Source organism: Oncorhynchus mykiss, chromosome 11, assembly GCF_013265735.2.
Source record: "Oncorhynchus mykiss isolate Arlee chromosome 11, USDA_OmykA_1.1, whole genome shotgun sequence".
Taxonomy (NCBI): domain Eukaryota; kingdom Metazoa; phylum Chordata; class Actinopteri; order Salmoniformes; family Salmonidae; genus Oncorhynchus; species Oncorhynchus mykiss.
Window position 1 is genome coordinate 56,805,537 of NC_048575.1, and position 14,898 is coordinate 56,820,434.

Genomic DNA, 14,898 nt, shown 5'->3' on the forward strand with positions numbered 1-14,898 from the left:
AAGAGGATCTGTAGAGAAGAATGGGAGAAACTCCCAAAATACAGGTGTGCCAAGCTTGCAGCTTGTAGACTCAAGGCTGTGATCGCTGCCAAAGGTGCTTCAAAAAAGTACTGAGTAAAGGGTCTGAATACTTATGTAAATGGGATAGTTTTTTCATTTGAATACATTTGCAAAAAATACAAAAAAGCATTTTTTACTTTGCCATTATGGGGTATTGTGTATAGATTGATAAGGGGGGAAAAAACTATTGAATCAATTTTAGAATAAGGCTGTAACGTAACAAAATGTGGAAAAAGTCAAGGGATCTGAATATTTTCCGATTGCACTGTAGATAGGGCAGCAGTCTCTAAGGTGCAGAGTAGAGTATCGGGGGGTAGCTGGCTAGTGATAGTGTCTATGGTTCAAGGCAGGGTATTGGGTGAAGGCCAGCTAGTGGTGAATGTTTAACAGTCTGATGGCCTGGAGATAAACAGCCTCTATCGGTCTCTCGGTCCAAGCCTTGTTGCACCTGTACCGTCTCCACCTCCTAGATGGCAACAGTATGTGGCTCGGGTGGCTGAGGTCCTTGATGATCTTCTTGGCCTTGTGACACCGGGAGCTGTAGAGGTCCTGGAGGGCAGGCAGTGTGACCCCAGTGAAGAGTTGGGCTGACCGCGTCATTCTCTGGAGAGCCCTGTGGTTGCGGACGGTGCAATTGCCATACCAGGTGGTGCTACAGCCCGACAGGATGCTTTCAATGGTGCAGCTATAGAAGTTCATGACGGTCTTAGAGGCAAAGACAAATTTCTTCAGCCTCCTGAGGATGAAGAGGCGCTGTTGCCGTCAAGGAAGTTGAAGCTTTAGTTGCAGAACTGGGATTTATGTTAGCTCTATTCATTTTGTTCTACAGTATCTGTAATGTTTCACTCTACTGAATAACTCCCAGATGTTGAGAATAGAAAACACACACCTATAAGCCTTCACTTCCTAAATATGTAGAGTTAAGACTATACAAACTCAAACATCTCCCAACAGCAGGAGTGTGTTTTTTCCCCTCCACTATAACTCTGGTGCCCATAGCAAAGGCTTGTCCCAGTCATCATGACTGGTGCTAATACATGCTCTGATTTGTCATGGTTTTGCTCCTGCTCCTCCCATATTGCAGGTTTCTATGGAGTGATCATGAGACACACCCAGCATTCCTGTCCTCTTACTAACCGGTCCCTCCTAATCAATATCACATTTATCTCCCAGCCCTAACTCCATGTGTAGGCTGCCTGTGTCAACCTTGTTAGCTCTTGATTGCTATTTATATCTCAGCTGGGACTCAGCCCCCAGGCCTGATGACAGAGATGCTGTTTGCATGGTAACAGATGTTTGGCTTTGGCTCCCTTGTTCATTTGAAGAGAAGGGGAGAGCCAACATATACTTCCATCATGGACCCCAGATGTCCGACAGTTCACACAATTAGGCATGGCAGTTATGAACCATTATATTCTGACGAGAAAGAGAAAATGCCAAACTTCATCAACTTTATTTACCTGGGAGTCAATGGTTTACTGACAATGCTTCCTACTTCAATTACCTAACTGCTCACATGAGAAGCTACTGCTTCTATTTGACCCCAAGAGGGAGCTAGAGTAACATCATTGGTGACAGCCAAGCAGTAGAGCCCTAGAGATCCTGACACCATGGGACTGATTGGATATATACACACACCGGTGGTAAAAACAACATTAGGAACACCTGTTTTTTCCATAACAGACTGGCCACGTGAAAGCTATGCTCTGTTATTGATGTCACTTGTTAAATCCACTTCAAAATCAGTGTAGATGAAGGGGAGGAGACAGGTTGAAGGATTTTTAAGTCTTGAGACAATTGATACATGGATTGTGTATGTGTGCCATTCAGAGAAGGAATGGGCAAGACAAAATATTTAAGTGCCTTTGAACAGGGTATGGTAGTAGGGGTCAGGCGCACTGGTTTGCGTGTCAAGAACTGTAACGCTGCTGGGTTTCACGCGCAACAGTTTCCTGTGTGCATCAAAAATGGTCCACCACCCAAAAGGACATCCTGCCAACTTGACACAACCATGGGAAGCACTGGAGTCAACATGGGCCAGCATCCCTTTAGAATGCTTGACACCTTGTAGAGTCCATGCCCAGATGAATTGAGGCTGTACTGAATGCAAAATAGGGGTGCAACTCAATATTAGGAAGGTATTCCTTAGGTTTTGTACACTCAGTGTGTGTGCATGCATGCATGTATGTGTTTGTGCGTGTGTTTGGTATGCACACGTGCACAAGTTTAAGGGTTTCCTTTAAGGGTGTCGGTGTGTGTTCGTAGTGAATTTGACCCCAGGGACATGGGGCACGCAGAACACAGGGCACACCTGGTCCACTTCTGAGCAACTCATAACTCAGACGCCCAGACACTTTTACTGTCAGGAATCCCAACAAACGAATATACTTTATTATAAAGCTATGCACTGCATCTAACTATGACCACCTGAGATCCTATTCTAAGCAGCTTTCAGACACACGCAACAAAATATTTATTTTCTATGGGGTATTTAGCTAAATAAAAAGAGTGAAATGAAGGTTGAAAAGCATAAGCTACAAAAAAAAGATTGAGCATTAAAAGAAATCTCAGTTTAGAAAGGCAGCTGAATGAAGAAAAAGAGATACTTCAGACTGAAGTCATTACAAAACACACAGCTGATGTTATTGTGGTTCAATGACTACTGTATTGTATACAGTTGGAGTGAACAGCAGGTATGAATAAGATGGCTTACAAACTTTCCTAACCAGTATTATCTTCTGTAGTTTTATGATGTGACTCCCTGTCCAGATTCGTCATCAGCTGGCATCAATGCCCTCAAAAGCCCATCCCAGGAAAAGCTGCGTCTCCACCCCACTCCAAAACACCCCACCTCCCAGCCCCAGAACAGGCCTGGGGCTGACTGAGGCATGGGCACTGGTGGAGCCAGGAACGGTCTCCATAACCAACAGCACCCGCTTCCAATTCAGCAGCTCTTTGAACAATGGCTCTGCTCTCAAACGGTCCAGCTTTTCCTTTTCCAGGGCTTGGGTAGATCACTGCTCAATGCCAGGAAGCTTTTACCAGCAACGATCAGTGTTCACTCCCTCCATATCATCTTTGAATAAGTGCAGAAACCCTCTCCCTTCTCCTGCTATTAGCTACAGAAGTCAAGATGTCAGTCTTGTGACGAACATTTCCTATGGAAATACTTTAATGGCTACATGTCATCTTATGACAACCTGTAGTTGTACTTTTTATAAATCTTGCTAATCAAGTAGTAAGAGTCCAAATCTAAGATGGTTGCATCTTTCAGAACATCTTTATTCTCTCAGAGTCAATGAAGTCTTCTGTCAGCATCAGTAAACAACTGAAGGCATGTTTTCAGAGACACGTTTTAGCCAGCCCAGTGATTGAGTGCTTTAATCACAGCTGTGATCTATGAGGCCCGAGGGGAATGAAGGAATTATGAAAAAAAGTTCAACAAAAGCAACAAACAGACAGCTGTGATTGAGCTGACCTTAGATGGGCTCAGCAGCTTGGTCTGGAGAAGCAGTGGAGTTTGGGCATCAACAACACGTTTCTATTATCCTCTGTGCTCCTGACCTTTAACAAAAGCAGCCATGGCATCTCGAATGGCAGCGATGCCCCCTGTGGATGCCCCCAGGGGAGGCCACTCACTGGCAGAGGGGCACCGCCAGCCGGGCACAATGGCTGTGTCTTGGAGAAGGTGAATGGTGTTGGGAATGTTGAGAAGGAGGGGAACATAGAATCAACAGACAATTAGTATTGGTTCCTCTGACTGGCTGGTTGACTGGCTGGCAGGGGAGGAGGCCTTCCCAGAATAGACCTGCTCTGAACTGTAATCAGAAGCTCTTAACGAGCCCCGGATCACCAGAGACCACCGCTGTCTGCCTGTTGCACAAAGCCTGGGTGTGCACAGGACAAATAACACTTCAAAGCCAACTCTGAAGTTAAAGGCCCAGTGCAGTCAACAATGTGATTTTCCTGTGTTTTATATACATTTACACACTGAGGTTGGAATAATACTGTGAAATTGTTATTGTAATAATGCCCTTTTAGCATAAGTGAGGTTTAAAATGTCAGCCTGTTTTGGTAGGAATTTTGGCCTGCCTGGTGACATCACCAGGTGGTAAATTAGTTAATAGAGCAACAACCTCTGCCAATAACAGCTAGTTTTCCATTTTCCCCTCCCCACTCAGACCACTCCTAGCAAAATTCTTGCTTCAGGCACTTCGTTACCCAGAAATTATTTGAGAGAAACATGGCTGCATTGGGCCTTAACATTTAATCCACATGCCACTCGCCTTGCTACTATTTTGCCACCGAAATATGCTGTCATACTTGATTAAGCAAATCAACTACAGAAAATACATTTATTTTCCCAAATGCTCACGGAGAAATGGCTTACCCAAGCTATAGTGCATCTCAATTCCAGGGCATGGAAGGAGGATGGAGTGAGTTAAAACAAGCGAGAGAACAAGCAAGAGGGAGGACAAAGGACAAAACATACCTCAGTCTAGGATTGGAGACGCAAATAAACAGGAAATGGAGAAATAAAGCGGGGGCAAGTGTTTCAGACAGGGCCAATGGGAGACGCGGGGGCATTGGCATCTCTTTTACATTTTGGGAGCGGAGGAGCTCTCCATCTGGCTCCAGTCGCAGCCACTGTGCATCATCTTCATCATCATTACCACCCTGCAGCTTCAATTACAGGGCATGGGCCAGCAGACAGAGGCAGGCTGACGCACACATCACTTTATTTTGGGGACTGCTGTATGAAAATACTTTACATGAACATAAATATGGGACAATCATCCAGGGGATGGCAGGAGTCCTGGGAAGGAGCAGAGTGAGAGATATGTACCGTATTTCCTCTCCAGCAGTGTACATGCACGGAGGACTCTTGTAAAGACCTGAGATACTTTATCCTCAGTCACTGCTTCCCCTACTTCACCTTTACAGTGTTCATAGTGGAACCACTGTAAATAAGATATATGATCATGCTAGGTATTTCAGAGATATTAGGTTATTCCCAATGTTTACACACAACATACATTAAGGATCAAAGCTTCCTTAGTGATAATGGCAGGACCAGTGCTGACTGCTGGTGGATTGAACGTTTCAGAAGGACGTGGACTCTGGCTGTACTCTGACACTGCAGGGTGTGAATTCCCATTAACACAGCAACCATAGGGCCTCCACTATGTCGAAACACACTGAACCTCCATATCAGCACTGCTACAGACGTTGCACTGACAGAATACAACCACGCTGAACTCCCACAGAGCGGCCTCCATATACAGTTCATACACAGAACGTTAAGAATTCATAAGCTACACATTCATACATGCTACCCACAGATAAATATGGAAGGGGCTATATATTAGTGTTCAATAACACAGCTTATAAGTGCCAGAGATCCCTACAGTAGATCTCTATTACGTCAGCACTAATTACAGGCCTGCCCGGAAGCCACCCCACCCCAAGCCGGGCTGGGCCCCGGCCCACAGACACAGCGACACTGCCACTTGTCCGGGCCACACAGCCTGGCAGACAGCTCTGAATAGGAACCAGATGGAGGAGATTAGGGGTCAAATGAACAATCGAGACAATGAGATGTCTGTGAGCTGACTTCAGATCCACTTCATGTGCTGTTGCAGTATATCAGTTCTGACAGAACCCTTCTTAGTCACAATGAGAACATGTTTAAAGGGCTGCTGGACTTGAAAGCCTGACACCCACCTGAGTGAGGCACTGCAATCTTTTCAGCCAACAAACTGTCTGTGTGGTAGCTATAGTACTTTGCACGTTTGTTCTATTACCATCATCAAGGTAGTATCATTTCACTCCCTGATGACAAGGGGCCTTTCAGATCATAAATCAGTCCTTATGGGGATGATTACTTTAATATTGCCCCAAACTTTGTGGCTAGCTTCGCACACACAGAACTTGAGCTCCCTTCAAACTCCTGTGTCAAGGCAAAGCCTACTCATGTGATGGTGAGATCATAGGTGGTCTCATAAGGGGGGCAGTGCACCCACCCATCCAGCCAGCAGTCGGCCAACAGGCACAGATACAGTGAGAAACTGCCAGGCCGAGAGAGAGTTTATTTATCCTTAGAGGGAGCTATGAGCAACACATTTTTCATCCCTATTAAATTCCCCACAAGTCTCCAACTGGAGCTGCATATCAAACTCATTAAACATCTGGAGTTCATTATGGTTTTGTTAAATCGCTGGACTTCACGATACATTTCATTTATTATTGGCAGAATCCACCCTTTCATTTACACTGCATAACAATGAGAGGCACCATGGAAGAAAAACAGCAGCCAAGTTGCAAACCTAACAATTTAAGATTTGGGAATTGTGCTCATGTGTTAGGTCGTCGGTTGAATAATTATTCATTTCTCTGGACACCTCGTCAGAGGTGATAATGTTATCTAAACTAAGCTAATCGTTAGTGACCCCTAATTAGAGAGCTCTCGCTCCCTCTCTCATCAATCCCATGGCTAGTATTTAACTGGATGGACATTTACAGTGACTGAGCAGCTCTAGATTTGTACCAGCCTAACAATTATGATCTATGACAAACAAATGGAGCCATGGCAACCACTAAACGAAACTCGTTGATTTCCCGCATAAAAAACAACCACCTAGGACTGACTTTGCTGATAGCTACCTTGACGAAAAATGTACTTACTATGACTGAGATGTGGTTTTCCCACCTAGCTATCTTAAGATGATAAAACATACTAAATGTAAACTGGAGAATACATGCTTACGTGTCAGTTTCTGCTGGACCGAATATATGAAGGTGCAGTTACCCACACGATTACCTTGACAACTACTTACAGAATTGTTTTTCCACTTCAGGGAAAAGAAAAACGGTGCTGATAAATCAGTGGGGATGAGGAGAGGCATGCTGTCTGCCGAGTTGCCACAATGGACACCCGCTTAATGTCCAGGGCCCACGTGAAAAGGCCAGGCTCTGTCTTCTCACAGCCCTCACTCTGTGGAGAAGAGAAAACATCCCCCCTTCCCCTTGACTCCCTCCACCACCAGTCCTCCACACTGTCTAGAACATGCCCCTGTCAGAGAGCACACCCCAGGCCTGCCAAGCCAAACAGCAGCTCAGCTCATGTCAGACGACGTCTTCTCAATCTGTTTGGATATGAAACGCTTTCTGAATATTATTTTCTCGGGCTAAAGAAAGCAGAGAGAGCAATTTCAAGTACATTTTTTTGACTGTACTTGAACAACATCTAGTGATATTCCTACCGCTGCATGCCAAGCCTCCATCTCTGCTCCACAGCAACAACCACAGTTTTGCACTCCAACCCGCCACACCCCCCCAAAATAGACTGGGGTGAAACCAGCGGCTTATGTGCAGGCTGGCCTGCTGCGAGCCTGCCTGCCCATCAGGACGAACAGTATGGGTTGAATGGATATATTGAGGGATGGGTTTTCCTCCCCTGGATAAAGAGCTTAGTGATGCATGTCATTTGCCAAAGGTCATACTGCCTAGTGTGGTCAGTGTGGGGCACATGGTGAGTGTCACAGTGAAGTTGTCCATCCTCCAGTATCATGGTTATCTATACAGTAACTGTCCCATCCCCTACACAGGATGAGGCAGCCCACCAAGGCTACCCTCAGGAACCTCAGAGTGTACAACTGCAAACCCAGACTGGTGATCCTGTCCCTAATGGCCTAATGACAAGCCATGCATTCTGAAAAAGCAGCTTGGTTTTGGCCCCACTCATCTCAACAGGGATCCTGTTGTGGTCACTTCCTGATGTTATAAACAGATGCAGTGCTTCCTTCTGATTCCTGGAGGTGGCACGCCGCGGGGCCAGCTCATCTACAGCTCCAGGCTTGACTCAGGGTATCATGGGAGGAATGTGGTACCAGATCCAAATTTGCCCTCTTTAGTAGGCTGGCCTCTTCCTCTTGTCATGGTGGTGTGCCGGGACAGCAGATGTGCTAGCTACTAGCTAGCCTAGGACACAATGGAGTCATGTTGTTCCATGGTGAAATGAGGCAACAGAAGATAATACTAAGCCCACTACTCAATTCAATGTCTATTCAACGCTGGTTCAACGCAGTTTTGTTGAAATGACGTGGAAACAACATCGATTCAATCAGTGTGTGCGTTCACTGGGTAAGATTGCACTAACAACTTTCAATGTACTGTAGTTAAGCACATGAAAATGATCCATCACGTTGGGAGTAAGGCTATTGAACCATCCAACCCAAAACAAATAACAAGAATTAAGCTTTTTTTGTGCATTAACATTACAGTATATTTGAATAGTTTTATTCCAAAACGCTATATACACACACACACACACACACACACACACCACTTTTTCAAATGTGTTTTTACATCAGAAATTATTGCTTGTGTTGACCTTCATATGTACTGTATGTAGAATATTACTGCTCCAAGTATTCAGACCCCTTGACTTTTTCCACATTTTGTTATGTTAAAGCCTTGCTCTATAATTGATTCAATCGCGCCCCCCCCCCCCCCCTCAAAACTGCACACAATACCCCATAATGACAGCAAAAAAAGGTTTAGAAATGTTTGCAAAATGTATTAAAAATATAAAAACAGAAATCTGACATTTACATTAGTATTCAGACCCTTTACTCAGTACTTAGTTGCAGCATCTTTGGCAGCGGTTACAGCAAGTCTTCTTGGGTATGACGCTACAAGCTTGGCACACCGATATTTGGGGCGCTTCTCCTATTCCTTGCAGATCCTCTCACGTTCTGTCAGGTTGGATGGGGAGCATCAGTGCAAAGCTATTTTCAGGTATCTCCAGAGATGTCCGATCAGGTTGAAGTCCCGGCTCACCTCAATCCTGAGTAGTGTCCCAGTCCCTGCCGCTGAAAACCGGCAACATCATGCTGTGAGGCTACTACTATGCTTCACAATAGGGATGGTGCCAGGTTTCCTCCAGATGTGATGGCTTGGCATTCAATCCAAAGTGTTCAATCTTGGGTTCATCAGACCGAGAATCTTGTTTCTTATGGTCGGAGTCTCGTTTCGGTGCCTTTTGGCAAACTCCAAGCGGGCTGTCATGTGCCTTTACTGAAGAGTGGCTTCAGTCTGGCCACTCTACCATAAAGACCTGAATGGTGGAGTGCTGCAGAGATGGCTGTCCTTCTGGAAGGTTCTTCAATGCTGCAGAAATGTTTTCGTAACCTTCTCCAGATCTGTGCCGACACAATCGAGTCTCATAGCAAAGGGTCTGAATACTTACGTAAATAAGGTATTTCTATTTTTTTTTACATTTTGAATAGACTTGCAAAAATGTCTAAAAATCTGTTTTCGCTTTGTCATTATGGGGTATTGTGTGTAGATTGAAATTAATGTTTTTTCATCAATCAATATTAGAATAATGCTGTAACGTAACAAAATGTGGAAAAAGTCAAGGGGTGTGAATACTTTCCGAAGGCACTGAGTGTATGCATGTACAGCACCAGTCAAAAGTTTGGACACACCTACTCATTCAAGGGTTTTTCTGTATTTGTTACTATTTTCTACATTGAAGAATAATCAAAGCTATGAAATAAAACATATAGAATCATGTAGGAACCAAAAAAGTGATAATTAAAATATAGATATGAGATTTCTTTAAAGTAGCCACCATTTGCCTTGACAGCTTTGCACACTCTTGGAATTCTCTCAACCAGCTTCATGAGGTAGTCACCTGGAATGCATTTCAATTAACAGGTGTGCCATGTTAAAAGAACATGTGTGGAATTTGAGCAAATCAGCTGTGTTGTGACAAGGTAGGGGTGGTACACAGAAGCTAGACTTATTTAGTCTATTACCAAGTCCATATTATGGCAAGAACAGCTCAAATATACAAACAAAATGACAGTCCATCATTCTTTGTTTGGGAATGGTGGAGGCCCTCCCATGTTCCAAGTGTCCCTCTACCCTTCTCCCCCCCCCCCCTTGCCCATCTCCTACAGCTCCCCAAGCACCCATTCACAATGCCAGGCCTTGTAAGGCTGGGGTAAGCCAACATTAGCCTCCCAGAACCCCTACCATCATCCTGACAAAATGACCTGTACATCTAACATCCCGCTAAATGGGGGATCCAGTCGCACATTCCACTCTCCTCACTTGGAGTCAAACGAGGTTTGGAAAACACTATGATGCTTTACAGTGGGACTGATCACCTGATACAGCATTACTCTGCACCTCTCAGGCGTGACAGAGAGCCTTGTCAGGGGAGCAGAGGCCCCGCTGCTCACTAGGTTGCAGTGTTGCTGCCAGTCAGTCCGGAGCAGCACAACACTACAGAGCAGTATGTCCATGCCAACAGGTCAGGCCTCTTCCCAGCAGTTTACCCGCCGAGCACACCGAAGGGCTCCACTCACTAATTGCAGATACAGGGTGGGAGGCTCGTCTCCTCTTCAGAACCAGAGATACCTCCAATGGAGGAAGAGTCCCGCCAAAATCACCCATCATCCACCAGCCCTGTATCTCAGTAATTTGAACGTTTTCAGGCTTAGGAGGACAGGACAGAGAGAGCTCTCCAAGACAGGCTCCAGCAAAGCCACAGTGGAGGTGGTGAGTGAAGTGGTGACCGAGGGCTCCCAAGATAATGTCTTTAGACAGTAGGTCAGCCCTGTTAAACCACAGCAAGGGGAGGCCAGCAATACTGTTAACATGTGTTAGATGCACAGGTCTGACAAACAATTAAACATCCATCTGGCCTCTCTAGAATGTCATGTCTCTTCAGTAAAGAAACACAGTAGTGTGTGACTCCTAAAGAATTTGGTTAAACAGGAGAAAAAAGAAAAACCATGTTCAGTGGAGTGAGACAGAAGGAATGTGATGGCTCCCAGAGGGAGTGAGAGAGGGGATATGGATTCCAAAACTTGAGATGAAGAACAAGGGAGAGCTGATCTCCAAAATGTCAGAAAAAGTTTTTTTTTAAATAACAACCCCCGTTTGGCCCACCTGCCTTCATAAATACCACAAACATGTATGGTCATCCCAGACAGCCACACATGATGGAGGAGCATGCAAGTCAGTGCATTCCTAATAAGCTGCTGATAAAAAGGTCTCAGCCAACTAGGACAGCTCCTAATAGTCTCCACTCCAGTCTGCCTGAGGTACATAGCTTCAAAGCTCTCCACGGAAAATGAACATCTCATAACACAACAGTGTCCTTATGAACTGTCTGTCTGCACAGAGATCCAACCAGGCACCCTCCCCTCCTCCAGACAACCCTCCCCTCCTCCAGACAACCGTCCTGTTCTAGAAACAGGACAGACAACCCGAAAAAGGAAAAGGATTGACCAGGCACCCAAAGGAGTGTTGATAGACAGCTTGATACATGATGATACATACCTGTAATATCTATCAGCTACGAGCTCTGAGATCATTAAAATACACTGAACAGTAGGAGCTGCTTGGCTGGCGGGACCACCCTCACCATGAAAATATTCCATATTAGACAAGACTTTTATACTAGCCTCTGATCAAGTCATCGGCTCCTTAGATGAAGAGTTTAAAATCTTCATTCTCCAGGCCAGAGAGGCCATATTTATCTAACGCCATGTAATGTTCACACAACTTATAAAATGAATGGAATTCCATTCCCTGTCCCCCGGCCATTAGGGTCCTGCATGTTTTTTTTCCTGTGGTCATCTCCCATGGTGTGTCTTCTGTGGGACCAATACTTGGGACTGGGGCAGTCAGACATAGCTGGAATATCTCATGAAGAATTTTCCCACAACATTCTCTGTCCTCTAGCTTATTGAAATCTTTCCAGACACCTTCTGCGCTTGTTGCTGGAACAGTAAATAAGCGAAGTGAATTCAAGCAGAAATCTGCAGATAACCCCAACCACATAATTTATTTACTGCAAATGAGACAACCAGTGGAGATTACACTAATGAGTTTCATATAGTAGACCACTAAAATAGGTCAAGTCTATTGTTTTATGGAGAGCTAAATCATTCTCCTCCTTAGTGATCTTTAAACAAATCCCTTCCAGATTGTGTTCCAACTTAATGTCAGATCTTTAAAAAGTGACCTTTCAGTTCCCCGGCAATGAAAATATCAAATGCTGTCTGCATCCTGTCTTTCTCGCTGTAAAGGCCTTGGAAACTTACATCGTCAAGTTCTGCAAATCTTTGGAGGTCTATGTTTATACTGATTGGTTACGCATGTTGAAATCACATAGGAAGTAAAGGGCCTGTGCAATGGGAGTATGAGGAAGACCTACCTGTGACAGTGGTCTGGACAGCTTGTAACTAGACGTCTTCTCTTCTGGAGACCACGAACACAGCTGGATGCTATGAAACGGCAGAGAAAGATTACACTGATAATGGTGTGTGCCATCTCATAGAAAATAACCATAATGGTCTTAATGGAAATACTTGACAAAATATCATAAACAAACACTTCTCATTACCGTTCATATTAAATTGATGAAATGTGTGTGTTCAAGGTCATGGGATCATATTTTTACTAGCTCTGCAGATTACTAGGACAGGAATAAATAAGCATAGTTTCGCAGCACTAGACAGGCATTCAATTCACCCAGGGCAATATAAGGTTTGAACTGTGACCTACAAAATGATCCAGGTGAATAGCAGCTAGGCTTTACAGACAGAGCAGTGCAGAGTAGCGAATGTTCCACGGCCTGGCCCATTGATGCTGTCAATGAACAGGGTGGAATGTGATATGCTGGGCACATCCTTTGTTACTACCACACAATTCCATGGCTCCATTTTCTGCCAGTTACTATTGTACCAATTTACTCTGGTTCAGTGTAGGACTCAAAGGATTACTTACAGTAAGTGGATGCTCTAGTAGTCTACCCTACGACCATCCCCAACTTCAAGGCCCAGCACAGTCAAAAACGTGATTTACCTGTATTTTCTAAATACACATTTCCACATAAAAATTATGATAATACCCTTTAAGTGTAAGACCCGTTTGAAAATACCGCCTATTTTGGTGGGATGGAGTTTTGGCCTGCCTGGTGACATCACCAGGTATGAAATTAGTTAATAGACCACTGACAATAACAGCTAGTTTTCCACTCACAACTCAGACTACTCCCAGATAGTCCTAGCAAATGTGTGCTTGAGAAATGACTCTTCGCTAAGAAGCATTAGGTTTCTTTTTGCCCATTTTAAATTGAAAAATTATTTCATATTGAAGTAAAAAAAGATTGCAGTGGACCTTTAACTAAAACACCTGGATAAAAGTTCTAACCGATCACCATCTATCCATTCTGGTATCTATCCACTTTTCATACTCAAGCAACGCATTATTGTCCTAGTCATTTAGAGGGAAGTCCGTTTGAGGTGATTGTGGATGCTGTAGTGTACCTCTTGGTGCTCTCTCTCTTCCCCTCAGGGCTGGAAGGGGGCTCAGGTGAGTAGGGTCCAGGTGACAGGGAGGCTGGGCTGGAGATGGAGTACTCTCTGTAGTTCTGGTTCTCATCTCGACTCACCAGCACTGCTTCCTACAACAGAACAGGGCATGACATAGTCCGCATGATCAAAACATTTATCCACACACAAAAATGTGAAACTGCTTATCCGTATTCTTAAAATAACTTTAATTGCAAGGATGTTTAAAAAAATGTATTCACAATGTACAGTTGAAGTCAGATGTTTACATACACTTAGGTTGGAGTGAATAAAAATCGTTTTTCAACCACTCCACAAATTTATTGTTAACAAGCTATAGTTTTGGCAAGTTGGTTAGGGAATCTACTTTGTGCATGACACAAGTCATTTTTCCAACAATTGTTTAGACAGATTATTTCACTGTATCACAATTCCAGTGCGGGAAGTTTCCTTACACTAAGTTGACTGTGCCTATAAACAGCTTGGAAAATTCCAGAAAATAATGTCATGGCTTTAGAAGCTAACTTCAAACACAGTGCCTCTTTGCTTGACATCATGGGGAAATTAAAAGATAATCAGCCAAGACCTCAGAAAAAATTATTGTAGACCTCCACAAGTCTGCTTCATCCTTGGGAGCAATTTCCCAACGCCTGAAGGTACCACGTTCATCTGTACAAACAATAGAATGCAAGTATAAACACCATGGGACCACACAGCCGTCATACTGCTCAGGAAGGAGATGTGTTCTGTCTAGAGATGAACGTACCTTGGTGCAAAAAGTGCAAATCAATCCCAGAACAACAGCAAAGGACCTTGTGAAGATGGAGGAAACAGGTACAAAAGTATCTATATCCACAGTAAAACGAGTCCTATATTGACATGAACTGTTTGGCCATAATGACCATCATTACGTTTGGAGGAAAAAGGGGGAGGCTTGCAAGTCGAAGAACACAATCCCAACCATGAAGCACAGGGGTGACAGCATCATGTTGTGGGGGTGCTTTGCTGCAGGAGGGACTGGTGCACTTCACAAAATAGACAGCATCATGAGTATGGAAAATGATGTGGATATATTGAAGCAACATCTCAAGACAGCAGTCAGGAAGTTAAAGCTTGGTCGCAAATGGGTCTTCCAAATGGACAATGACCCCAAGCATACTTCCAAAGTCGTGGCAAAATGGCTTAAGGACGACAACAGTCAAGGTACTGGAGTGGCCATCATAAAGCCCTGACCTCAATCCTATAGAAAAGCGTGTGTGAGCAAGGAGGCCTTACAAACCTGACTCAGTTACACCAGCTCTGCCAGGAGGAATGGGCCAAAATTCACCCAACTTATTGTGGGAAGCTTGTGGAAGGCTACCCAAAACGTTTGACCCCAGTTTAAATTGTTGAAGGCAATGCTACCATATACTAATTGAGTGTATGTAAACTTCTGATCCACTGGGAATGTGATGAAAGAAAT

The 14,898-nt window shown here is 44.3% G+C and overlaps 1 protein-coding gene across 3 annotated transcripts in view; it reads right to left on the reverse strand.

Annotated features, from left to right (window-relative positions):
* Positions 1 to 14,898, reverse strand: part of LOC110536030 (PDZ and LIM domain protein 2) — a 59,226-nt gene that overhangs the window by 12,010 nt on the left and 32,318 nt on the right. For all 3 annotated transcript variants that reach the window (XM_021621530.2, XM_021621528.2, XM_021621529.2), the window contains exons 5-6: positions 13,413 to 13,549; positions 12,299 to 12,368 (exon numbers count right to left, since the gene is read on the reverse strand). In XM_021621530.2, the coding sequence (XP_021477205.1) occupies positions 12,299 to 12,368; positions 13,413 to 13,549 (207 nt within the window). The remainder of the gene's footprint in view (positions 1 to 12,298; positions 12,369 to 13,412; positions 13,550 to 14,898) is intronic.